At 39.1% G+C, this 27,653-nt stretch overlaps 1 protein-coding gene across 3 annotated transcripts in view; it reads right to left on the bottom strand.

The window, feature by feature from the left end:
- Positions 1-27,653, bottom strand: part of LOC103057752 (netrin-4-like) — a 63,362-nt gene that overhangs the window by 18,860 nt on the left and 16,849 nt on the right. For all 3 annotated transcript variants that reach the window (XM_007429645.4, XM_088134280.1, XM_088134279.1), the window contains exons 3-5: positions 20,063-20,326; positions 2,395-2,521; positions 602-790 (exon numbers count right to left, since the gene is read on the bottom strand). In XM_007429645.4, the coding sequence (XP_007429707.1) occupies positions 602-790; positions 2,395-2,521; positions 20,063-20,326 (580 nt within the window). The remainder of the gene's footprint in view (positions 1-601; positions 791-2,394; positions 2,522-20,062; positions 20,327-27,653) is intronic.

Genomic DNA, 27,653 nt, shown 5'->3' with positions numbered 1-27,653 from the left:
AATGCTATCATCTCATGAGATGCAAAATCTTACAATAGTGAAATTAGCAAATCATTCTTGGCTAAGGAAATCAGTGGTGCAATGTTTAATAGATTGAGATTGCTCCCAAGTCTTCAATATGGATAGACCAATCTATCAATGACGATTTCTTTGGCAACCCATTTTTGTAACAATGTCAAGTTCAAGTCTTTTGTGAATGTAGAATATGATTTCTAAATATATTTAAAAAATACATACACATACTAAAATACATATATAGTTTGATGAACATTTCTCTAAGCGTGCATTTTGCTTTGCAATTTCGCATCCTTTTCTAAAATAAATTTCTCTTATGTAATGTATTTTTCTACATTATTCTCACAAATATGTGTATATCTATCCTGATTTCACTGGTAAAGGCTTTACATAGATAAATACATCTAAAGGGGTTTTTTTGCTTTTTGGATGGAGGTTTCATCCTTGGAAAGCAATGGAAACCTTCCAAAATAAAGCAGTGAATGGACACCTTTAAAGAAATAACTAAATACATTTTCCTTTTGCTATCTATAAACACATTCATTGTGCATTTCTCAGTATTACATTTACAAACCAACGCCCTTACGTTTGCAAATGTCTGGGGAAGACATAGGCTTGGTTCTGTCTCGGTAAAAACCAGGCTTGCACCTTTGACACCGGGAACCCTCAGTGTTGTGCTTGCAGTCATCACAGACACCTCCACTCTTCTTTCCAGAGGCCAGCCAGACGTTCTGATCAAAATGGCAGCTATCTGCATGATGGTGACAGCGGCACTCTGTGGCGGGCAGGAGGGGGGGTAAGAGAGGGAAGAAAAAGAGAAAAAGAAGAAGAAACATAAGTTGAGGTTCAGGGAAAGAAAAGGATGGCTCTTACTTACAGTTTAAGAGAAGTGAGTATGGCATCACACAGTGCACTTTTTCTTCTGGATGGACTTGCTACTTGTGTCTTCAGTAAGACAAGGGCGAGTATAGAGACTACAGAAAGGTGAGTATAAAACATCACTCCTAAATTACATTTGCTGCTCATTCCTGTAAACTGATCAATCCTGTTAAGAAATTCAGCACTGGCAAACTTTTATTCTCAAGCTATGCTCATTTGTGCAGAAGAGTGACATAATGTGCACGTTATCAACATTTGACAGAAGCCCTGGCACTACAACTGGTGGATCAGTGTCTGCGTGTGCATGTGCAGTGTCTGTCTATCTGTCTATTTGAAAAATATATACCTTGAGTATAGAAATGTAGGATTGATTTCAGTATCTGTTCTAAGAGTAGCTAAGTCTGCATTCAACCCAGTGAAACTGAAGCATGGGGTAGGAAAAAAAGAATTGAATAATGTAACATTTCAGTTGATTCCTTTGTGCTCTTAATTAAGCTGCTTTTTACTATTAAATAAATATGAAAGATAGAGAATTCCCCCTCTTATAAAGACATTGGGATATAAATAAAAATTGTCTGTTGCTGCATTTGACCTGAATAACCATTGTCCAATCTTAGGTTGTTACTCTTTTTGACTAGTTTCAACTTGATTCTCTTTGGAATACTGACCACCTACTTATAAAAAAAATGTGCCAGTAAAACAAACATAAAGCACAGGTAGATAGTACCATAACTCTAAGGCAAAAGGATTCTGATAGTTGGAAACTTTACAATGAAAAATCATTTATCCACATACCAAGAATTTCCCTACGGCTAAAATTTTGTTTTATCCAGCTTATTCTAACCAAAGATTATTCCAGCTTGATATCCTCTCTGTATTCAGCCTAATAACAATAAACAACAGTAGACTGACTGTTGTTAGTTTTCCCCTTAAGTCAGTGAAAATAAATGCTTTTTTCCATAAAATGCCGAGAACTGGTGAATTTTTAAAATCCTACTGCATGTTGTCACCTGCTTTAGTAGAAAACAGAATAAAAGACAAGTCTCTTTAAAACTAGAACTTTGTTCTATTTTATAATATACTGAAATTTACAATATACCAAGTAGGCCAAATATATTTATTTTCATGCACGAACATAATGCACACATGGAAACACACTTGCTAATGAATGTATGATTCATGTCACGGCAGCTGAGGGAGTTGAAAACCTTTTTGCTTTTAAATGTTAATATTGCTGCTTTGTCAATAATTCTAATCAATCTATGGTTTTAGTGATTAACTGCATTTTGCTGGGGTACAGAACATGTCTGATGTCTCTCTGTATGTAAAGAGCAAAGGAGAAAAGGACTTGAAAGGATTTTCATAAATTTTCTTAGTCCCTTCCCCATCTGCTGCTAGAGCATCATAAATCCAGATTTAGTCACAGGGCTTTCCTACTGGGTTGGAAAGATTCATTACTCTGTTGCTCCCTCCTTCCCTCTCTCCCCCAGACCCACATACTTCTGCATTCATTTGCTGCCCCAGTTTTTCCATTGCCTGGCTCCCATGGCTGGTCATTGTATAATGGTGCACACTTCTCACAATGGTGTCCTGCAGTGTTATGTCTGCACATGCACTTCCCATGGACCTATCGAAGGAAAAAAATCATTTTAAAAAGTAATACTTGTAAACAGTTGCTGCAAGCACTAAAAGGACTGGAGTGTTCTGAACAAAAGCTACAGGCAGGCAAGAACTTTAAAGAAGGTCTGTATGTATGGTTTGGGCGTATGTTCACTGCATTCCAGAGAACTGTCTAGCTGGATTCTTTGCTTTGACGTGCCTCACAAGGAGAGGCAAGGAGGATCTGCCTTCTATTTCCTGCCTCCCCAGAACGTATGTCCTACTTCCCATTCTCTCTTTCAGCAGTTCCAAGATTTATGGGAAGGGTTTGTTTTGACAACAACCCAATCAGCTGTATTGGAAAGACTGAAATATGAACATGGGAATAATGTGCTCAAGAGTTTTGGGCATGTAGTTCCTTATGAGCAGTAACATTTGTTTGTTTGTTTGTTTGTTTGTTTGTTTATCATATTTCTATAGCTGCCCATATTAGAAGCATGGCAGATTTTCTGGAAATTTGCAAGACAGATGTTAGACCAGCCTTACTTGAATTGGCACAGAACGTAAAATAGTTCCTTAAGGTTTCACAGCTACCAAGAATTGCTTGAGGATTCCCTTCATTTTCAAAGCATAGCTCATTTTGTGCTTTGCTTTTTTGGATTTCTAAGATACCTAGAGAATACATCTCTAGGTATTCTGTCTAGGAACATGGTCATGCAAAGTTTTAAAATGATCAGAATTTAAGAAGAATGACTTTTTCAGGGATGGTTTTAGGAAACAATGGAATATTGTGGCTTCAGCCTTTAGCATTTCAGACTCCTTGTTTAACTCACAAAGGGTATATAGATAAGTGCAGTACTGAAAGAAACATTTGACTGGATAAAGCAGGGACAGAAATACTCTGTCTTCAAGACCGACCCATGAAATTTTGCTGCCTGCGGGAAAGGACAAGATGGAGACTTCTTTCCATCTCAAATGGAGCCTTTTCCCTCCACTGAGGTTGAAGGTCTCTCTGCTCACCCTTGAGTTGGCAGAACAGCATACCACCATGAGAAGTTGCCGTCCCCACTGCCCCTATCTCTTATGTCTCTCTCGCCTTCCTTCCCAGTCACTGCCAGTCACCCAACATCCCTCTAAAGTAAAGCCTCACAGATTTTATCCACTTTAAGTCTGTCTGAACACTGGTATAGCTGAGGACAACGGAATCGTGTCATGCTTATGGGTCAGGGGCAAGATGTGTTGTGAGGACACAGCAGAAAAGAAAAGGTTGCTGGCACATTTGTGCTGCAATTAGGTATCCGTGGGTGAAAGCCTATAAAGAAGCTGGTCATTTCACTTCAGCGCTTATACTTCATCATGCCAGAGGTTAGTGTCAGGAGAAGGGAAGGGCTAGAGGAAAAGGCATGAGGTTGGCTGTGCTGCTGCTATTCAAGCTTGTCAGCTCTCTTTTCCTGATGAAAGACCAGCCCTGATACTAACCTATGAAACTCAAACATATTTTGCCTTAATAAGAGAAGGCTAAGGGGAGACATGATAGCAGCCTTCCGATACCCGAAGGGTTCTCACAGGGAAGAGGCTGCGGGTTTATTCTCTGTTGTGACTCAGCTTTGTACTACCATTTGAGTATCACTTCATCCTTCCTTCCTATTTTGTTTACTTCATTCATCCCCTTTCATCCTGTTGCTGATAGTTACTGCTGTTGGTAGAATTGGCTGTGACTTCCTGGCTGTCATATTTGGGGAAGAGATCTCCCCCCTCCTGCCCACCCTGTTTGAATGAGGGCTTTGGAATCATTCCAGAACTGGGCAACAGTCACTCATTTACCAAAATTATTTGTCTTTGGGCTGCGTGTTCACTTTGTAGTGATGCCAAATCCAATTTGGCCTCAGAGAGATTTGCCTGTAATCAGCAAAACTTGCTTGCCCTAGGAAGAGAAAACCCTTCATTCTGGGTTTGTTGCAAAATGCATCTCTGAAAACTATGCATTCAGGGTGGATGGAGGAAAGTATTTCATATGCTGCTTTTTTGTAATCCAGATGAATACATATCCAGGATTTAAAGATTAACTAAAAAAATGTAAGCATTCAGGGAATGGTGGGACAAGGAGAACAATAGAAATTTCTTCTGCTATTATGTGTTCCTGCCTCCATACAGTATATACAAACAAAACCCCTCCTTTACTGAAATTTCTACAAGGATCTTCAAAACAACATTATAACTCCCCTTTTATTGTGAGTCTCCGAGAAAACAGACAATTTCTATACCGACTACCTCCTTTCAGATTCAGATCTTGACATCACCTACAGGGTAGTGAAATTTATTACTTCAGCAGTTAGAAAAAGCAACAGCTGGCTTCAGACTCAACCTGAGAACTGAACATCCTTGGACCATTTTATTTTTCTTTCCCTTCTCTTTCTCTCTCTCTCCCTCCTCCTCTTATATAATCCTACATTATTACTGTAATCAACAACTAAGTAGATATTAAGTATCATCAATTACATTCATTGTCAATTCCAGGTAGAACTTTATTTAGTATATACTTCTGCATTTTATCACATTTTAATGATATGTTTTAATATATTCATATTTTAATACTCTACTAGACTGTCACACAGCAATATAGCTTTGTACTTACTTAACAGTTAAGCATTTCTTGCCATTCTCGCTGCCTTTAAATATGGACTGGCACTCCAGTTCTTCTCTGCTGTTTCTACTTTTCTTCCTCTTTCTCCAGTCTTTTATGTAAATTGGTCAGCTACCTTTATCCCAGTCCCCTTTCCCCCCTGTATTATTGTTGCTGAATTGTACCTACATCTGGTCTTTGATTATAATAAAGGATTTGATCTGATCTGAAACCAAAGCTGGGCTCGGCAGCCTGAATCCTCACAGTGACAAATGGTCCCTAAGGACCTTTTTCCCCCAAACTCTAGAGCCCTCTCAGACCACAACTGCCAAAAACCAATGGCCCAGTTTCCCAACATTTTGAGGCAGGAAGCACTTGTCCCCAGAAAAGTTGTTTACCCCTGACCTTCAAAGATGTGTGAGAGTGATACCATCTCCTACTTTGAATGTTTCACAATCACAAGAAGATAAACAGAATTGACATAAAATATTACACACACACACACACACATTTATACCCATCATGCTAGTCCTTTTTGGGGTCAGCAATGTCATGCAGAGTGCAGAAAAGGAGATAAGTAAGGCTATTTATTTATTTGACTTTAATATTTCTCCTTTTCTGCACTCAGCATAAACAAAACATGGGTAAAGCTAGTTTATAGCAATGCCATTCATTATATCTCTCTCCTTACCTTTCTATCCTTGCAAACCATCTTTTTCTACCATATCCATATACTGTCCCTTGTTACTTCAACTTCTGTTTCTGAAGATTTTGTCAACACTTAATTTCCTTGATCTCTCCACTCCTCTCCTCTCCTCTCAACCCATTCAGTCCTCCTTCATATTTGTTTTGCAATCAGTTCCTCATTCATTCATTCATTCATTCATTCATTCATTCATTCATTCATTCATTCTTTTAACCCACCTCAATATTCTTCTGTTCTACTGATCAGTCACTTTTGTATTAAAATCACATTCATTCAATATCCATTCATTGTTGACCCTTTTACTACACACACTTAAGTAACCAATTGCCATTCTATTCAATATATATTTCTCCAGTTCTCACATTCATTCCACACAACAGACCACATACAAGCACTCCTGATACATTTATCCATAAAAACCTTAAACAGCTAGGGGACATCACGCATCCTTGTCTTACTCCCTGCTCAGTGTTGAATCATTCACTAACATTACTTTATTCTTATGCATGCTTTACTTTCATCATATACCAGTCTTCATTCAGCAACTAACCTTCAACTCCATATTTGCACAAAATTCCCTGGAGCTTTTTCAGATCAGGAAGTGGGCAACCATAGAAGCAGAAGAACGGAGACGTGTGCACCAACCTCCATGAAAATTTTAAATCACCATCAGAAGAAGTTCTAGAGAAAGCCTAAGGTCTCCTAAGAATGTGGTTCAAAGCAACGGCAGCAACAGTTTCTCTCCCAAGGTTTTTCAAGGATAGGAACTTAGGCACTGTAATAATTTCAATTAATGAAACTATGAAGCTCTGATAATTAAAAATGCTTGGATAAGAAATTATCAAGGTATCTTAAGAAAAGTTTCTTTATACATTGGCAAAGTTATTCTGATGTAGAAGTGTCCACAAGATCTGATGCTTTTGTCAAAATGATGAAAGTAGTGTTAGAATGTCATGATACAAGCTCTGCCTCTTGTATACACGTGTCATGTCACAAAATGCATATGTGACAATGCAGTGTTGCTTTTTTCATTTGTACACCCCCTCCCCCATTTGACCTCACCATGTATGCCTCTGTTTTCATGCCCTTTCTTACCAGCTCCATCCATGTGACAACTGGCTCCTGTGAACCTAAACTGCCAAGTATATGTACAACTTCCTGAGATTGCTTGAACACAGAAGAAGCTCAGCCATGTCTTTTTCTGGCATTATTTTCAGAAAGGACAGCAGGCAATCTATTTATATCTTACTTAAATTAAAACAGGGCATGAATTAAACCCAAAGGTTCTCCCTTTGTATCTTTTTATCAAGGCATTATTTCAGTGTAGAGAACACATGAAGTAAATTTTTCTGCTAACTATTGACATTTGCCAGCTGGGGAGAAAAGAGGCTATTCATTCAGACTTTGACAGAACATAATGTTTGAGTTAAATTTGACAAATGGTAGACAGAACTAACCAATAGTTGCCATTGGAGAAAAAAAAGAAAAGGAATATATTTTAGAACAATTCTCGTTCACAGTTTATTCCAATCAAGTTGATCATTTCTTTAAAAAGGAAACCAGTAATATATATTTAATGACAAAATATTCTTTGGGGAAAAAGTAGTGTTGCTTTGAGGAGTCAGTGAATAGTTTACTAACCTTTAGCACTTCTATGAATATTTCCAATCAAAGGCCTCAATTTATATGATTATTTTTCCCCCCACAGGAAATGATAGTAAAAGAAAGCTTACAAGTTACGATTATGATATCTGAACTGCAAAACTCCAGGCAACCACTAGATGACAGCAAACAGAAATAGAAAAGTCTAAATTTGCTGCCTTCTTATGGTCATCTTGAATTTTGCAGCTCAGATTTGATAGATCTATCACAATTAAAATACTTCAACAAGTAGCTAAACATTTAAAAATCAAATCAGTCTTTTAAATATATGTAGCTTTCCTTTTAAGCAATTGATTTTAATCCATATGCCCCTAAAAGTTATGTAGGAAAGAAACTAGCTAGCCCCATAAAGGCCTGCTGTCTTCAGCCCCAGATTCTTCATCTTCTTGGACTCTCCATTTCCTTTTTTTAGTAAAGTTTTTAAAATTTTGATGTTTTATGTATTTATATATATTTATGGTTTTAATGTTTTGTGTGAGTCACCCAAAGTCCCCCATTGGGGGGAGATGGGTGGGGAAGAAATTTAATAAACAAACAAACAAACTGGAGCTGAACATGTAACATTAAAATGTTATTCTGCCCAACTCCCAACAACTCTGAGCAGCTCACAAGAAAAAGCATTAAAGAAAAAATAATTAAAAATGCAATAAGAATATAAGAAAAAAATAAAGAATAAAATATCACAAAGATGACAAAGATGACAAAAATGTCAAAATCCTGATATTCTATAAGTAGCGAGGAATTCATTCTATAAGTATGGTTGCTGAACTACAACTTCCAGCATTCCTCACCACTGGCCATTCTGGCTGGTTCTGTTGGAAGCTATAGTTCACCAACATCTGGATAATAACAGATTCCCCTGGATGTAATTAAACAGCATAAATCGAACTTTGTGCGTTTGATTTCTCTAGTTTTCAACAAGACACACACACACAAATATACATATATATAAACTGAGAATGTTTTCTTTCTCCACAGGATATATTCTAGCATTTATGCATGAAACGTGCCTGTGTGCCTTATTTTTTCTTTTGAAGTACACACATCTGTATGATATATAAATTTGCTCTGCTGCGTGTAAATTTGATTAATAAATAAATAAATAATATCCATTTCTCCGCTCTTCAGCTCTGGTTTTAAGCCTGCCTTTTTCCTTGACTGAAGATCCTGACTGGCAGCTCCTCAGTGCCCTGGATGTTCTGCCAGAGTCACCCCTGGGGTTTCTGTGCTTAGGGCAGGGACTCTCTGCTGCTCCCTACAAAGATCTCTGCATCTACAGGGTTCCTTTTTGCAGGGCTTGGACACCTCCAATGATACACCAAAGTGCTGAAACAGCTCTTTCTGTTTTGTGTGGTCCAGGAGCAAATCGTTCCCCCCATCACATTGCCTGCTTTTTTCCTCCATTGGCTTCCCTTTTCTATATTTGGAATAATGCCTTAACATTATAGCTTACGAAAATATGAAGTACCACAATCCAAATAGGATACAGATGCTAGCTTTGGTCTGCAGCTGGATTATTTATTTATGACCATTTGTGGCTCAACACACCACATTATTGATTCATCTCTATCACTGCACTAATTGTTTAGTCTATTGTCTATTAATTGTTGCAGGTCTAACCTCAATCATTGTTTGGGGTTTATTCACATCTTATACTAAGGTGAGCAACTGAGGGTCTCAGGTTATTATGAATTTCAACTCCCACTGATGCAATAGCAAAGGTCTGAGGGGGGTTAAAGTCCAAAACAACTGGGGAGAACTTGGATGCCAATCTTGGTAATTAGGAACACCACCAGGTGCTATCCCCAATCTACTGTGTGATTAGCAGGTTCCTACAGAGAACACTTTCCAGCTGCTTCCTCCCTCCCCCCCCCCACACCCCCAGTGTGGAATTCCAGATGCACGGCACATGTACAAAGCTAAACATAAATCTGACTTCCTGTGGGAGGAAAAACATTCTGTAGACAAGGATGGGTTAGACTGGAAGGACAGCAAATAGGGAAAACCTGCTTTCTCTCCCAAACTAGTGCATCTGCAGTCTGAAGTAGCTTTTCCCAACAACCAAAAGTTCACTGGGACATTTCACACTAATTTTCATTCAGCACAAAGTTTGCTCCTCGTGAACAAATTCTCCCCAGCAGAAACTGATATGCACGGCTCTCCAGGCTACTGCAAATGACTCTTTAATGTTTTTGTAGGTTAAGCAGCTTTATGACTAAGATCATTGTGCTGAAAAAAACGGTAAGAAATTGAATATTTCACTGCTATTGCTGCTGTTGCTACAGCTACTACTACTAATGGCAATACGTAGTCTTACTTTTGTCTCAACTTAAAAAATGATCTCTCCAGCACACAGTAGGAAATTTAGGAAATTAGAAGTGGAACAGCGCAAATGCACTCAGGAAAAGATGTTATAGGAAAAAGTGGCCACAAAGGATAGGCCAGACAACAGCAGTCTTTATCCTGCATAACCCAGATTTCTGTGCTGCTATCCAGATGTATGAGAAAGATTGCTTATACTCTCACTGTTCCCATTCCCCATTTTCTGAGAGGGTTACAAAGTTAAAACCTGGCACCTTCAATTGGGCTCAGAAGCTCATGGGAAATGGGATTGCTAGGGTCCTGCTTCCTAAAGGCAACCACGCCGTCTTCTGTGCCTTCTCTGGGAGAGCCCATTGAGGGTACATCAAGATAAAGGAGATCACAGGACCTTGTCCTAAATGCTATAACAGCATGAAACGATTGGCAGAATTCAGACAAGGGCAAGACTGATGCAACAGATGGAGCTGATAAATTGTCTTCCTGCAGCCTGTTGATAAATTGTACTCCTGGACAGGGTAAAATAGAGTCCAGGAGGACCCACAAGTCTGTAACCTGATCCGAAAACACCAGGAAGGATTATTCCATCTATCACAAGGAAGACCACTTCCCCAGAGCATCACAATTACAAACTAGCATTCTTGTAGATTGCTTAAATATTTTAAAAGAGGCAATAGGCTACTTGACTTAATAAATGATGCTTTGCCTGGAAGTCAGTTCATGATTAGGGCAGTGTATAACAGTAGTAAGAAATGAAACAAAACGAAACGAAACACCTTTGTTTGACTTCCTTTTCTCATCTGTCATGCCAACAAAACTGAGTGAAAAATAGTGAGAAAACAGTACTGTACAAGTTTTGTAATAAGAACTGATTATATGAAATATGATAATGTTGTTTATGCCTTCAGGTATTATGCCTTTCCTTTTTGTGCTATCCCTGGTTGCCAGGCTCTGATGGGAGATTCTGCACTGAGGACCCAATTTTGCATTTGCATAACACATACTAAATTATTAGTTACTAGCTATAAGAGTCCAGATATCTGTCTTATGTCTAGTATGCATATTGTATTTTCCTAGTGCTCAAACTGCAATATAATGATGTTGAAGAAACTATTATTCCCCAGCAACCTATTAGAGCCCTCATAACAATCTGAATACAATTTACAAACCTGTCTTCTTGTTAATAACAGGAGATGCCCTCTTGAAGATTCCCTTCCAGAGGCATTCAGAGCAAACCACACATTGGTTCAAATCACAACATGCCTGTGGTGATGTCATGACAGAAACTCTGCCCTCACATACTTATGCCTGACCTTGTGGTTTTTGAATCATGATATCATGATGTACCTTTCATCACTTGCATCCCAGGCCAACTCCTGGGTGAATCTATGGTCCTGCTGTCCAAGGCTCATCTTTCAGCAGTCGAGAGAGGGTCTTCCCCTGCACTCCTCTCAGGCTATGAGATGTGCTCCTATGAAAAACTGAATTTGGCTCTCAGTCTCTTGTTTAGAAAATCTGTAAAAACCATCTCTCTCTTACCAATCTTTAGTTAGCTGATTTTAGTATTTACTTTATTATTGCTATTATTACTAACATCTATATTTTAAACTTATGTTTTTTTAAAATTTGTTAGCTGTCTTTGAGTGCTCACCAGAGCAGAAAGGTTGCAAGTAAATCAATAGTAACAAAAACAACACCAGGAACAGTGGAGAAAGGAATGGTGGTTCAAAGGTACAAGGGAGTATACTAGCAATGAGATTAAAGAGAGAGATCTAGGAACAAGATTCCCATAGAATCCTATTCTAGGGATAAGGATTGAATATTCAGCAAGTGGAGTCCTTGGGGTTCTCTGAGCTTGGTTCTTTTCTTGCAAACGTTTCATTACCCGGCTAGATAACATCTTCAGTGCACTGAAGATGTTACCTAGCTGGGTAATGAAACGTTTGCAAGAAAAGAACCCAGCTCAGAGAACCCCAAGGACTCCACAGTTCAACCCTGAGCTACACATATTCAGCAAGTGTAAACTTAGGAGAACAACAAATAAAAGGCTGTAAATTAATAAGCTGGAGCTGTTACATACAGATGTCAGAAACTTGTTTTATTGAGAGAATGATTCCAGAATGGCTATTGTTTAACAAAGAAATGTCTATGTTGCATTGAATTTATAATATTTCTAGATACTAGGAGAAAGTTTGGCTGTTTACAATCTTAAGGTCCCACAATGCACAAATATTGGCTGTAAACAATTACTGTGACTTTGACCAGCAGCAAAGTTACAGCTTGATTGGTCCTGTGCAACTTCATTTGCTCTAACTCAATTCCTAATTAATACACTCTATTAACAGATTCACAAAATGGCTGTATAACTTTGCTCTCTTTCTTCATTTTATTCCCACAGTTACTGCTTTGTCATCTTGACCCTCAGTATCCCAGACCTCATTTGCTTTCACTCCTAATTCAGTCCTATTGGCTGTGATTGCTTCCAAGATTGTGTTTACGTGCCTGTGGCATCACCATGTCATCTGCAAAGCCACAGCATCACCCATAATATCAAATCAGTTGCTAAAACTAACATTAATTATAACTTTTAATGTTTGGAAATGAGACTTGATAATAAAGGAGAAAGAGACGGGGAAGCAACCTAAATTAAATTACCCAAAATGGAATGTATTTTTCCACAGTCATAAAAAAAACATGTAATGTGAAAAGGAGGAACAGTCCATCAAGTTTATTCTCAGAAGAATAAAACTGCTGTTAATGTGTCAGTACACATTCCAGGATGCATTCTTCTTTCCATTGATGTCTGAGAAATGAGTAACTTATGAATTTTGGTTAAACAAAACAATTTAATTTTCTGCTGCTAGATGAAGTCATTTAATGGCGCAACATGCAGTGGAAAATAAATAAAATTAAAAAGAGAGATCTAGTGTTGGTTTACACTCCCTGTGCCAACAGAGTGGGGCGTATGTTGTTTTCTCTTGTGATGGGCAGATTGTTTATTCTTCTACCAGCTGTATTAATTTAATGTATTATTCATTTGATGAGAACACTAGAATATTTAGCAGTTTATTTTCTTCTTGTGTTGTTTCTTAACTGGATCCATATTTGTCATAGGTGGAGTTTAATAACATCCTTTGTTGCTAGGATACCATGATGAATTCTAGATTTTTTTTTTTTAATCAGTGATTAAGGTGTGGTAGCCTAGAATTTTAGTTAATGTTTCATGAAATCCATGCAGTTGTCGACCCTGTCAAGCTATCAATGAAAGGGAAGTCAGGAATTTCCTTTCAGAAGGAAGCAAATGAAAACGACAAAAATCTAGAGAGATGTGAAATTAGTTTATGAAAGGAGCCTTTGACTTTTTAATGTCAAGCTCTGCCAAGATTAAAGCATTTCAGACTGCTCTGGCTTTTGTGTTTCTTTAGCGAGCCAAATAGCCAAACAAAGATATTGGCTGCATTCAGTAGTTGACTGGTGTTGCTTGTTTAGGATTAATGGAGTCAAATTCTGTTTTGAGTCTTGAATCTGGAAATTTTTCTAAACATCCCTAACAAGGAAACTTCTTTACAGAGGGCAATTTTATTCAAGTTTCCTCCATATGCAGTGATTCAAAGAGTTTTTGCATCTTTGGTTCTATGTACCAAATATTCAATATTATATTCTTATCAGGAACCTGATTACAGCAGAATTACACAAAACACTTGTTTCTGAAAGTATCACACAGAGCAAGTTAAAAAAAAATTCCTTGAAACTCTTTAAAAGTTTTGCTAAATAGAAGATGTTGCTCCAGAATAAGATTACTGAGCTTTAAGACAGAAACAGACAAATCCATCTAGATTTGTCATTGGAATGAGAAGTTTGTCACATACCAGTCTCTAAAATGCATTTGAGAAGAAGGAGTTCTCTGCTCTCCCAAGTTTCTTATTTTCTCTAGATGGGAAAGTGCTCTCTTACACAGGAGAAATCCAAAATCAGTCAAGCCCTAAACTACACATGCAACTCTTTCAAGCAATCTGGGGAGAAACAAGGACCCTTCTCAGGGAAATCCTTTGCAAAGGATTTCCTGACTTGCTTGTGGATATTCCAAGTGGGGACAGACAAGTTAAAGGATTACTATATTTTTGTTGACTATCTTTGCTCCAGGATTTGCTGTATTAATGTTGTACTAGCACTTTATACAAGAAGGGTGTCAACTGCAGGTACACCATGGTGTTTTGGTATATCAACTCTTCCTCTCTCTGTTTCCCTCATGTTCTCTTTCTCTCTTAAAATCCTGCCGGAGAATCTGCATTTTGTACTGTTAAAATCTCACTTCTGGGGATGTTATAGAATATGACAGAGCAGGTGTACATTTCTGGAAAATGCATGGGTACCTTACAACAGCATGTTCACTATGCTGAGTGCTATGTGCCGAAAGCATTAATCACGTGTCACTAGACACTTTACATTTCTTTGAATACCATCTGGTAGGATCACCAGATACAAACTTATAATATGAAACCTGTTTTTAAATTCTCATCCCTTGAGAGATTTAGGCTGCTCTGAAAAATCAGACAGCTGAGCTATACCTGCCAACTGCCCCACTTGGATGGGTTGGAAGGGATGCTTACTGAATTTGCAGATGACCCCAATCGATGGGAATTAGTTAATACCCTGGATGACAAATCACTATACAAAATTATCCTGACAGGCTTGAACATTGGGCCAGATCAAACAGGACAAAGTTGTTTAACTGTGACAAGCATACACTCCTGCATCTAGAGAGGAAAAGTCCATCTCCTAAGTGAAGGATTGAGAAGACCTTGCTTGGCAGCAGTGTGTGAGAGAAGGATCTAGGATACTAGTGGCCCACTGTCTGAACCTGAGTGAGCCATGTGATGCAGCCCCTAAAACTGTGTTTGGAGTTTTGGGGTCTGTTAGCAGTAGCATCGCTCCAGATCATGGGCGATTATATTCTGTTGCTTAGACAGCACTTGTGACGCTGCGTCCAGTTCTAAAGGTATATGGAGATGTTGGAGCAGGTTCAGAGGAAGATAAGGAGTCTGGAAACTAAACACTGTGAAGCAGGAATGGCTGCAGGATATGGTTTAAAAAGTCAAAATTATGGCTGCAGGATATGGCTTAAAAAACACAAAATTATCTGATTGAAGTTCTACCACCACAGCTCATTTCTTATGTGCGACATGCATGCAATGGTCATTAAAAACAAAAACAAAAACACCAAGGAGAGCTTCAGTCCCAGAATGGCCAGAACTACCCCATAGGTTTCAATATCTGTACTTAGAGATTTGACTGAATTTGAAAAATGTATCATATAAAATTCTATAATCTGCTTCTGAAATATGATTTGGAAAATGAACAAGTCAGAGTGTGTATATTAACTAAATGCAGAATTGAAATAAAACAATAAATATGCAACAGTAGGAATATCAATGGAAGGAAAATATCAAATTTAGAGTCAATATTGTACTTAGTGAATAATGGTATAAGATGCTCTATTGATGTTATATTACCCCAACATTGATTACCAAAATAGATAATTCATTCTCTAAATATGGTTGGATCATTTTTTTCATATTTATTGGCAATGTTGTAAAGCCTAATAATTCTGTAAATTGATTTATAATAGAATGAAACAAATTTTAAATATGGATTTTTCTTTTCAGACTGCCTTTTTTTTTTTTAGTAAATATTACTAAACCTTATTCCCAAAAAGTATACTAAGCTAATTTTGTTCATGGAAATAACTAGGATTCTCTATTTCACTGGAAATCACAATTACAATTCCTTCTATAGAAAAATGGTAAACTAAGTAATGGGAGTATATCACAATGTCAAAATTAACTTCATATTTGAAAAATAAATCTGATACAGTATTTAACTCAATGTGGAAGCCATTTTTGGTGGGTTCATACTATATCTAAAATGTGGTGGGTTCATACAACATCTAAAATTTGGATTTTCTCTAAAATAATATTGTATTAAATTTTTAATGATTTGTTAAATACGCTAAATTCCCTAGAACAGGCAGAAATTACTGCAATTTCTTTATCTTGGTTTTTTAACTTATACTCAAATACTGTTATAGTTGTTAATTACTGTATAATAATTTATTTTTAATACTGACTTTAGTATTGACATAAGGCCAATACAGTACTAAATACTTACTACTCACTTTAATAAGTTAATATAAAATATTCTAATATGCAGATTTATATTAATGTTATTTTGAAACTTTTATTTATTTTATTTATTTTATATTTCGAATTTAGATACTGCCCATTTCATGAAGAAGTGACTCTGGGTGGTTCACAATACAAGAACAAATAAATATTAATTAAAATACAATAAAACAGTATAAAAATACAGTAAAAATGCAATAAAACCAAACATATACACAAATAATACTGTATCTTCCAAGATGCTGGTGATCGATAAGCTGTTAACATATAGGAGCATCTTCAAGGTGCTAGCCACCCCCAGGTTTGGTTGCCCCTTTTTTCACTCCATGCCAGTTGGCAGAACAAGGTCTTGACTGCCTTCCGGAAGGACAAGAGAGTTGGGGCCTGCCTCACCTCTGGGGGAAAGGGTATTCCATAGGGTGGGGACCACAGCAGAGAAGGCCTCTTTCTGGACCCCGACAGTTGACATTCTTTCATCGATGGGGTCCGCAGCATACCCTCCCTGCTTGACCAGGTGGGACAGGTCGATATAATGGGGGTGAGACAGTCCCTCAGGTAACCCGGTCCCATGCCATGTAGGGCTTTAAAGGTGATAACCAACACCTCAAATTGAACCCGGAAGCAAACTGGGATCCAATGCAGCTCACGCAGCAAAAGTGTAACATGTGCCATCTTTGGGGCACCTAAAATTGCCCGCGCAGCTGCATTTTGAACCAACTGAAGTTTCCGGATACTTTTCAAGGGTAGCCCCACGTAAAGTGCATTGCAACAGTCTATACAGGAGATGACTAGGGCATGAGTGACTGACTGGAGGGACTCTCGATCCAGAAAAGGGTGTAACTGGTGCATAACATGTAGTTAAGCAAAGGCCCTCCTGGCCACGACTGCCGCCTGCTTTTTGAGCAGGAGTCATGAGTCCAGGAGGACCCCAGATTACGCACCAGGTCTGTCTGGGGTAGTGCAACTCCATCCAGAACTGACAATGGTAAACTTCCAGATACAGAGGAGCCTCCAACCCACAGCCACTCCATCTTACCAGGGTTCAGCTGAAGCCTGTTGTTCCCCATCCAGACCCCCCACAGCTTCCAGGCACCGCGAAAGAGTAATCACAGCGTCACTCAGATCACCTGGGATGGAGATGTAGAAGTGGGTATCATCTGCATATTGATGATACCTCAACCTATGGTGGCAGATGATCTCACCCAGTGGTTTCATGTAGATGTTAAAAAGGAGCAGGGAAAGTACCGAACCCTGTGGCACCCCACAAAGGAGGGACTGTGGGCTGGACCTCTTGCTCCCTATCAACACCAACTGGGACCAGCCTTGGAGGAAGGACGTGAACCAGCACAAATCTGTGCCACCCACCCCCAACTCCCCAAGCCGACCCAAAAGGATACCATGGTTGATGGTACTGAAAGCTGCTGAGAGGTCAAGAGCAACAAGGATGGATGCACTATCCCCATCCCGCTCCTGCCAGATATAATCCAAAAGTGCGACCAATTGTGTTTCAGTCCCAAATCCAGGCCTGAAACCCGACTGAAAAGGGTCCAAATAATCTGCTTCATCCAGGATCCTCTGGAGCTACAACGCCACCACCTTCTCAACCACTTCCCTAAAAAGGGAAGGTGGGAGACTGGATGAAAATTGTCCAGTACGGTGGGATCCAGTGATGGTTTCTTGAGGAAGGGGTGTACCAGTGTGTCTTTAAAGGCTGCTGGAAACACTTCCTCTCTCAAGGATGAATTCACCATTGTCTGGACCCACCCACATGTCACCTCCCGAGCTGCCTTAACCAGCCAGGAGGGGCATAGATCTAATTGACAGGTGGTGGCATTTACAGCCCAGAGGACCCTGTCTACTTCCTCAGGTCTAACAGGATCAAACTGTTCCCAGATAACAGGGTAAGTACATACCCCAGGCATCTCCACAGGCCATGCCACACACTTGGTATCCAACTGGGAATGTATCCAAGCTATTTTATCCTCCAGATGCCCAGAAAACTAGCTATTTTAATATGTGTATATTTCCATTTTATCTTTTTGGTTTTTTGGTTTTTTATTTCATTGTAAAATTAATAAATTAATAAATACATTGTAAAAGAAAGCAGTTTTTAAGGAGAATTATAATGTCAAAATCAATAGAAGTCATAATTCCTCTCTGTTCTGCATTGGTCAAACCACATCTAGAATATTGTGTCCAGTTCTGGACACATTTTAGGAAGGATACTGACAAAGTGCAATGTGTTCAGAGGAAGACAACTAAGAAAAAAGGCCTGGAAGGAAAAATATATGGGGAATAGCTGGAGATGTTGAATGTCAAGTCAATTTATTGAAATTGGTATACAAGCCTAAATAAATAAATATGCCCATCTATCTTTTTTCTTTAGGCAGGAGAAGTGGAGATTGAGGAAAAACACAATAGCTATTTTTAAATATCTGAAGGACTGTCATCTAAAAGATGGAGCAGAATTGTTCAGTTGTTTGAGCAAAAATGAGAAGAAGCAATGGGTTTAAACTACAAAGAAGTAGATTTAAGTTGAGAAGCCAGTTTGGTGTAGTGTTAAAGGTACTATGCTAGAAACAGGGAAACTGTGAGTTCTAGTCCTGCTTTAGACACAAAGCCAGTTGGCTGATTTTTAGCCCTAAGAAGGCGGCAATGGCAAACCACTTCTGAAAAACGTTGCCAAGAGTCCATGCAGTTGCCAGGAGTCCAAACTGACTCAAAGACACACACACACACACAAACAATCATCAGGAAAAATGTCAAAACAATAAGAAATATTCAACAATATTATAGGAAGGTGATGGACTTTGGTGGAGATACTTAAACAGAAGCTTGAGGGTGACGTTCTGGTAGTGGATTCTTCAACTGTGTAGTGACTGCACTGTTTGGACTGGAAGATGCCCAACATCCCTTTCAATCCTTATTTTCTGTGTTAATGCAAAACGTATGGGGTCCTATCATGCATATGCTAGACCTAGGATTATCTGTTTTTCAAAAGTTTGGGAAGAATGCCCTCTGCATTTTTAAGGGTGCTAAGCCAATTTTAGTGTGTACACTATAGTTCTCATGTCCTTTCTGCTCCCAAATGGCTGGAAATCATGCTGTTGGCTTTCAGCAATCATTAATACCAACATTTAGAAAGAAAGTAGTTGTGGGGTCACTTGAAAATTTGGAGATTTGGGTCAGAGGTTTCCTAGTACTAGTCTATACCTTCAAAGACTTCATGAGTAATAAAATTTACTCTCTTGGATCCAGCTATATAAAATGGATTTATATTGCATAGTCTTGGGAAAAGGAACTAAACACAAAGAATGTTTGAGGGTCAAGTGATTTCCTACAAGGGCCACTGGTTTTCCCTCTTTTCTATAATCAGCATTTTTCAGATCATGTCAACATGTGCCAGTCTCATTGTATTAAATGTCAGCTTAAGCCACTGGGAAAGATAAAAGCTGAGAAAAAATATGTACATAGTTTTATTTGTGCATGAGTCACAAAATTCAAATGTGCTTTGCAATTTTGCGCTCATTCTGTAATTCTGTTTTAGATGTATTTTTATTTATTTCTTATGAGGTATAGTTGGAGGCATAAGTATATAATCATGAACTTGTTCTCAATTTATCCCTCTCCCTGCAAAAACCTCCAAGGAATTCTCAGACTCCTTGCAAATATGGATTTTTTCCAGAAGCCAAACTAAAGTTGGAATTGAAAATGGTGTTTAATCAGTAGTAGACTTAACTATTAAAATACTTCAAGGAAGGAAGGACATTACTCAGCACCAATGAATAATAATAGGAATGAACAAACCTTTGTACTGGCCCTCTTGGAGCCAAATGGGCAAAACTGATAGAGTATAAGATCATGCACATACAGTAGCTGTTCTCTCACACATATAGCATTAAGGGGTGGGGAGCCTTTAAAACCATTAAGTGCAGCCTCTGGCCACCAAAAGTTGCATTAAAGTTACATTTAAAGATATAAAATAAAATTAATGCTAATGGGAAGACATCAGTGACTCAGAGGCATTTGTTTTTTCTTGCTTAATAAATTATAAGAAAGAGCAGCATTGATACTCACCACACTGCTGCCAGCACCTGGCCCATTGGCAAACTGACATTCTTCTGCATGGCCATTACAGAAGCAACTGCCTCGGACAATTAGGTCATAGATGGCATAATGGGCAAATCTGTGTGGTTTCTCCAGCAGTCCTGAGCCCTGGCAAGGACACTCTTGCCTCTTTAATAAGAGGAGCCGCAAATTGGTGAGCTTCAAGACACCTTGTGCTTCAGGACTGTATGGGTCTTCAATCTTGTTAGCAGGAGTTAAAGCACGGAAGATCACCTGAAAATGGAGAGAGAATGGCATGGTTAATATACAGTTAATATGCATGATCAACAGCTTGCATCTGATATAAATCAACCAAGCACATTTCACCTCAGGGCACTGAGTAAAGTCAGCATGACACAAAAACCCAGAAAATTGGGTTACTTCAATAAACAGTTAAAATGCACAGCTTGTGCCAGAGACATCCACCACAAACCCTAACCAAGATGATGAATGAATGAATGAATGAATGATGTAACATATGTCATGACATCACAACACAAAGCCACCCTTTCATATTTGCATTTCATCATGAGGTCTTCCATCATGAAATCACCCTCCACACACCCAAGTATACCTGTGGATTGTGAAAACACAACCAGTGTTTTTATAGCAGTTCAAGGGATATGGCTTCAGAGGATATTCCAGTAAATTCACAAGGGCTTTATAACAGCATGCAAGATAATCAAAGAAGGGTCTCTAGACTGAAGACCACTTGCAGAAGAAATCAGTTTCAGAGTGACAAATATGCTTATATTATTTTGCAGATTCATGAGATCACAATTTGGGTTCCAGCAAAAGTACTGTGAGTTCTCTCACTTGCTCTGTATTTTGCACATCAGCAATTTCTATTTGAGCAGTGAGGCTGAAATGTTTCTATAGACATTGCTACGTTCTCCAGCCGTTTTTGTGGACTTACACGTTTTTTGTAAACAACCTTCCTTCCCAAATATGCTCTGCATCAAAATGCCTCCCTATTTCTTGTTTTACAGAGTGAGGAATAACATTCTGGAAAAATTCTTAGGGTGTGTTACCATGATGTACCAATAGAATCCTGGGAGATGAACCTTGTCAAAGGAACAGAAGTCAGCCGTCTAACTTGAGAGCTGGGGAAGCACCTCTGCCTGACAAAGAAATGATAAGAGAGGCCAACAGTCCATGCCTTTCTTCTGCTGCTCGAAGTTTAGCTTTGCTCCCTTCCCACCTTCTTTCCATTTCTTCAGGGGACACAGATTTGCAGATGGCCTGGGGTTCGAACCAGAGATGTCTCTTGCTCATGGGAGCAACGGGCAGCTTGCCCAGCCTGTGTAAGCAGTGCAGGTGCTTGCCCTTTCCCTGATCAATGAAAGCATGAGAAAACAACCCGGCTCTTTCCGGCCAGCTGTCTGCATTCCCCTCATGAAAGAAACCCTGCGCAAATAGCCCATTCTCTCCAGCACAGGTGCCCAGCATTCCTTCCACCCAGGGAATTAAGGGCCAGTGACCAAGTTTACTCAATGCACATGCCTGCCTTGGTTTGGGTAATGGAAACAAAGACTCACAGACCAGCTTATTCAGTTCAGATCACACCAATTCACTGTTGATAAAAAAGCACTGAAATTAAACATGAATTCAAAACCTCCAAAAGACTTTATTTGTGACTAAGTTTCCTTTTACTGAAGTCCAATATTCTGAGGTCCAAAGATCCTGAGGCCTCTTAGTTGAATGGTGTGTTTGTGCATAACATTTTTTTCCTGTTTTTGTTGTTGCTGAATCGAGAGGTTACATGAATAGCAATATATCTCCTGTACAGAAGACAGTCCCTGATTGGACAGACTTGCTCTGAAGGCATCCTCTGCTGGAGGTAATGTCCAGTTCAAATCAGTCTTAAAAATAAAGAACCTTCTTGAAGGAAATAGAGATGGGAAGAAAGATGGATGGAGTGCTGCACAACAATGGTAGCACCTGGACACCATCTCAGAAATGGATTTTTTCCAAATATTTCTGTTTTATGTCACACTTTTAAGTACAAGGCACAACGTATCTGCCATCAGCAGATAGCTATCTATCATTTGTATATTTGTCCAATCATTGTATACTTGTCTGGCATCAAGCCATCCTGCCTCCATATTATTCAGCCCCCTACATCCAACCAGTCCCATCTCCACCTGGCTTGCCACTTGACTGCTAGTTTCCTTCTTGACAGCAGCCAGAGCAGCAGCACTCTATCCATCTTTCTTCCCATCTTCCTTCACAACCAAATGTCCATTCCTTCCTGGCCTAAATGTGTCTCTCGGAAGGTAATTTACCAAAAAGGAATGGAAGGAACATAAGCACAGAAGGGATGAAGTGGGGCAGGGCAAATTTTTATCCTGATCTACTGACCTTCCTACCATTTCTCATGTGCAACTTGCTTTCCTCATCATAGCCATAGGCATCCAGTATAAACCATGAAGATGCAAAAATGGTGAAGCACGCATTGCCATGTTGCAATGCAAACCTCAGCCTTTCATATTTGCATCTGCACATTTTATCATTCCCCCTTGCCCTCCTACTGACACCTATGTTCACAGTTTAGCAGGAAACACACCTCTAAGAGCTCTGATTGGTGACATTTAGTAGAAGGTTAAGGATACAACAAAAGAGTTCCATCAAGCACTTTACTTTTGAAAGAGACAAATTCTCATTTATTCTCTCTCTCTCTCTCTCCCTCACACACATATGGAAGGCCACCTCTTTTGCTAAGGTGGGGTAGCATGCAGCTGTTGACTGTTTTGTAATTGCTGGTCTTCTTATCAGGCTGAGAATTAACTCTCACATCACTTTTAGCAGCTACTTAATCCTCCCTAATAGCAAAGTTGGCCTTATTCCAATGAGATCTTCCTATCATTCTTAAACAGTTCAGCCTTTTGTATCAAAGTGGGGGTTTATGATTCATTTGTGGTATCTTCCTGAAAGAGAACTGATGCTCATTGAGAGCAAAAACATGCTGAATGTTTCTGGCTGGAAATGAGCAGTGGTCAACTGTAAAAATGGGTTCTGAAAGGAAAGGCAGGAATGTCAGTGACTCATAACAACCAGAGGCAGTTTGGGCAAGTGCCCAGGGGAATACCATTCAAGGCAGGCTAATTTGCTATGATTTGGTTTCTCAGCTTGCTCACTTATAATGTGTCTGACTGCTTTTGGTTCTGTGGTGGTTTCTCTTGTATTTGGACCAGCTAGAATCATCACTTGTTAACTCTCCCTCACCTATCCTTTTTCCTGCCTATTGTATGTGAACATCTGAGTTTCCTCCAGAACAGGTGGGCCAGGTAAAGAGTCCAAACAAGGCAAGTTAAAAGTCTAACCTGAGATGCATCTAGGAGTCCTCCTTTGCAGCTTCAGTTCCATCCTAACTGGAACTTCTATTGGTTGTCTCTCTTCATAATTAATAGAATAAAAGCATCTTCCAGATTACTGTGAACATTCTAGACCTTGCATTAAAAAAGGCCTTCTAAACCATGTCTTTTTGTTATAATCCAGAATAATGCTGGGGGCTTGTATGTTGCTGGAATTTTCATTCTTATCTCCCAAATGCTATTGTTTCCAAACTCTTGGCTGCAATTCATAATAAAATAGAATATTGTTATCTCTGTCCTTGACGTTTAACAAAACTTAGGGAAATTTGGGTGTGCCCTGAAGCTACATAAAAACTGAAGCTGACAACAATCAAGAAGAAAATGTTCTCTCTCTCCCATTTTCTTTCCAGCAGCTAGCATTTTTTCATCTTGTTCTTATTGTTCTTTTATTGGAGGGGTCATCTTTACCTTAGAGACAGTGTCTCTGATTTTTTATTTCCTGCCATCCATGGATCCATGTTGTGATTCTCCAACCTCAATGCCAAGAATTCTGCTCTGTTCTTATAATCTGATATCTCCGTCTGAAGTCAAAAGATGGGGACACAACAAAAGGTCCTCTTGATGGTCCCTGGTTGTCTTCTTTCTGTTGGAAAATATGGGGTTTCAACCAAGCCTGTTTCACGTGAGCACAAAGGGAGGGGCAGCTCCGCTGCTGCCTAGCTTTGCTGCTTTGCGTGGGAGGGGCTTCCCTCATTTCCCCTCTCTTGTCCTCATGGCTCTCCCCGAGGTAGGAACGATTCATCTCTCCTCCTCAGGGTTTTTGAATTAACATTTTCACAACCCCAACACTTTCCACATATTAACCAGGACTAGCCCTGCTTAGGTTCTGAGCCAGACAAAGTGCTACCAACTTAGCAACTGCTATTAGCCTAGTTTGCCTGACATAGTTTTCACTGTGCACATAAGAGGAGGGTGGTGTGAGGTTCTAATCATTAGTTCCGCCTATCCAATTTGCACTGAATAGTAAATGGACTTTGTGCCTGTTATATACCCTGTATGAACACAGGTTTTTCTTTATATCAGAAAGCCCACTCCGTATAGTCCATATGTCTCATCATTAGGCCAGCTGAATGTGCATAAGTCAGAGCCTGAAAACAGAAACCTCATCTTTTTCTCCATCTGTTCCCTTAGTGCCCCTAAAAGGCAGAAAAGGAATGGGCACGACTGTGGCATTATCATTAGTCCAGTACATAAATAGATGTATTGTTAGATGGTGAAAGCCAACTTAAATTCTTAAGGGTTAAAAAAAATACATGCTTAAGCAAGCAAACTGTGATGGCCTGTTTATATGATTAATTCCACCAGACCCTAATCTACTATGTTTCAGTAACAGTGTTCCACAAAACTGTTAATAGCACATTTACTGATGTATATTGTATGTTTATTTTTAATGGTAATTTGATTCAAAATGATTCAGAGTGGTCCTCCTTTCACTGTCCTTTAATTATTGAAGAAATACTACATTCAGAAATAAAACAAAAACTAGTAATGAACATAGACAATCAGTCTCCCCAGAACAAGCTATCATTGGCCCAGGTAGGTTTAGACCAATTCATATTTCTCTAACACATTCTTCTAGAAGAGGTACTGGAAATGTTTACTATAACCCTATTTCTACATGAGTTGCTTGAGCACTTCAGAATCACCTCAGGACCTCTGTGTTCTCACACCATTATCTGAGGTCAGCAGCTGTGATGATTTATTTCTAGCTCAACTGCAGTGTTTCTAAAACCTCTCTCTCTCTCTCTCTCTCTCTCTCTCACACACACACACACACACACACACACAGAGCTGTCTTTCTATTTGCATTCTGAAGCTCTGCAGAGTTGGTGGATGGCTTGTTTTCCCCTGGGCAAGACCTCTGCCTCAACCCACATTTCTGTGCTTCAGCTGTTCATAGGTCCATAAGGTAGAAGCATGGCTTGATGGCTTCACAGTCCTCTTCACAACAACTGTTTAATTGGGGGTGGGGGGTGGGATATGTGTGCATAATTAGACAAAGGAACACAATCCTGCTGATATAATCTTAAAAGGCAGTAAGGATTTGTCTATCTTTTTTCCCCCTTTAAGTCTTTGCAGATCCTTACAACTGGTTCTTCATGGACACAGTCCAGGTGCAGTGGACAGGGGTGGTATTATCAAGAGTTCTGTTTCTCAGTGCAGTATGATAGGACACAAAGTGTTTCCAACAGTTGCCTTGTGAATGGATAAAGATGTTAGCAACTCATTTGCTTCCCTTTTGTATAAAGCAAAATGAGGTGGGTAGGTGAGGGGAGTTTTGTTGCTCCTGGATCTACAGTATCTTGGGGTGGGAGGCATTGATTGAATGATGCTTTTTACACATTCTTATTGGTTGGGTGGAGGACAAGAATTCCCTCAGCAAAAGTGAGAATAATTACAGATCACTACAGAAATCAGTAAGTGAGAGACTGGGAAGTGTAAATGGCCCAGTTGGACTATTACAATGTGCTTTACATGGGGCTGCCCTTGAAGACTACCTGGAAATTACAACTGGTCCAAAATATGACAGTTTGCACAGTATTGGGCACCTCTTGGTTTGTTACACCATTGCTGCATGAGCTGCACTGGCTCCCAGTTTCTTTGCAGGTGAAATTCAAGGTGCTGGTTATCAACCTAGCCCTACATGGCACAGGTCCAGGCTATTTGCAGGATCACCTCTCCATGAGGGTATCTGCCCATTCCCTTAGATTGGACAGAGTAGGCTCCAGATCCCTTCCCTTAAATGTTGCCATCTAGTGGGACCTAGGAAGCATGCCTTTTCCATAGCAGCCCCTGCCTTGTGGAGCAACCTTCTCCTTGAGATCTAGCAGGCCCTCACCCTCTTAATCTTCCATAAAGCTGTGAAGAGCTGGCTTTTCCCCCAGGCAGTGGGATAGTAAGGTTGGAGCCCAGGGATCAAAGAGATGAATGGGTATAGTTATGGACTGGACGCCTGGTTTTTCCTGATTTTTCTTGTATTGTTTTTATTGCTTGTGTTTTTATTATTGTTGTTAGCTACCTAACAACAGTTGTGCACTACAAGATGGGCAGCCATATGAATCATAAAATAAAATAAAATAGGGTCCTAGGTTTCATGAATGGGTATATGGCAGACTTTATAGGATTAGAAGCTTGACAAGAAAGGTATTTCCAATGAATTAAAATTGGAGAATTGATCACAAATTCCAATTAAACAAGTGCAATATCACTTGTTTTCAATATCATATAGCACTCTTCTGTCACATATAACTGGCTCTTGAAAATCTTTAAAAAGTATGGGACAAGATATAGGATCTGAATTTGATGACTCAGCTTGGAACTCTTTATTGCAAAAAAATTCCTTTTACACCTATTTCAGAAAGTCAGTAAGAACTGACTATAAAATAATTCATAAATGGTACCACAACCCCTTGAGCTGTATTATATTAAGCAAAATCTTCCTAGATTGGAAAGAAAAAGGAGCTGTAATCAGACTGGTAGATGTTACACTCTCTGATGACATAGCTCATTTAGTTACTTGTTTTGGTTTGAGAAAACTGAAAAAATTACCTTACCATCTTTAATAAATAATCCTTGTGTAGTGTTATATTTGTCCATCTTTGATAGGATATATAAATATATATAAAATTACCTCTGTCTATACAAATGGCATTTCAGATACAAATAATGAATATGGATATAAAGTTTTTTTTATTATTTCTTCTTAGATTATATGTGTATTTTTAAAATGTATTTATTAGATTTTTATCCCACCCACTGTGAGCTCAAGGTGGCATTCATAGTAGCCCCTCCTCCTATTTTCCCCTTTGAAGTGGGTTGGGGCAAAGGAGAGCAACTGGTTCAGAGCCACACAGTGAGCTTCCATGGCTGAAGGAGGACTAGAACTTGGTCTTCCTGAAGCCAGCTCAGCACCTTCACCACTATACCACACAAATTAAGTGGGGTGTTTGTTTTTTTTCTTTTATGTTGTTTCTGTTCTTATGCCTTTTTAATATCTTTGCTTGTATGTCTTTTTAAAGTTAATGTTGATCATTGTGTGTTTACTTTCTAAAGTTTCTAAAAAGGGAGTGTGCTAGCCATCTTTGGTGGTCCAGTATTGATCTTTGTTTCTGTCTAAATATTTCAACTACATCTGAACAAAAGTGCTGTGGCAAATAAGCACCTGCCTGAAGTGTTTTTAGATATAT

Source organism: Python bivittatus, unplaced genomic scaffold (genome assembly GCF_059951505.1).
Source record: "Python bivittatus isolate LINGU-HERP-01145 unplaced genomic scaffold, Pbiv_v1 ctg000080_np1212, whole genome shotgun sequence".
In the NCBI taxonomy this organism is placed as follows: Eukaryota; Metazoa; Chordata; class Lepidosauria; order Squamata; family Pythonidae; genus Python; species Python bivittatus.
Note: the sequence above shows the minus strand (reverse complement) of the source record. Positions and strands in the feature narration are given on the sequence as shown.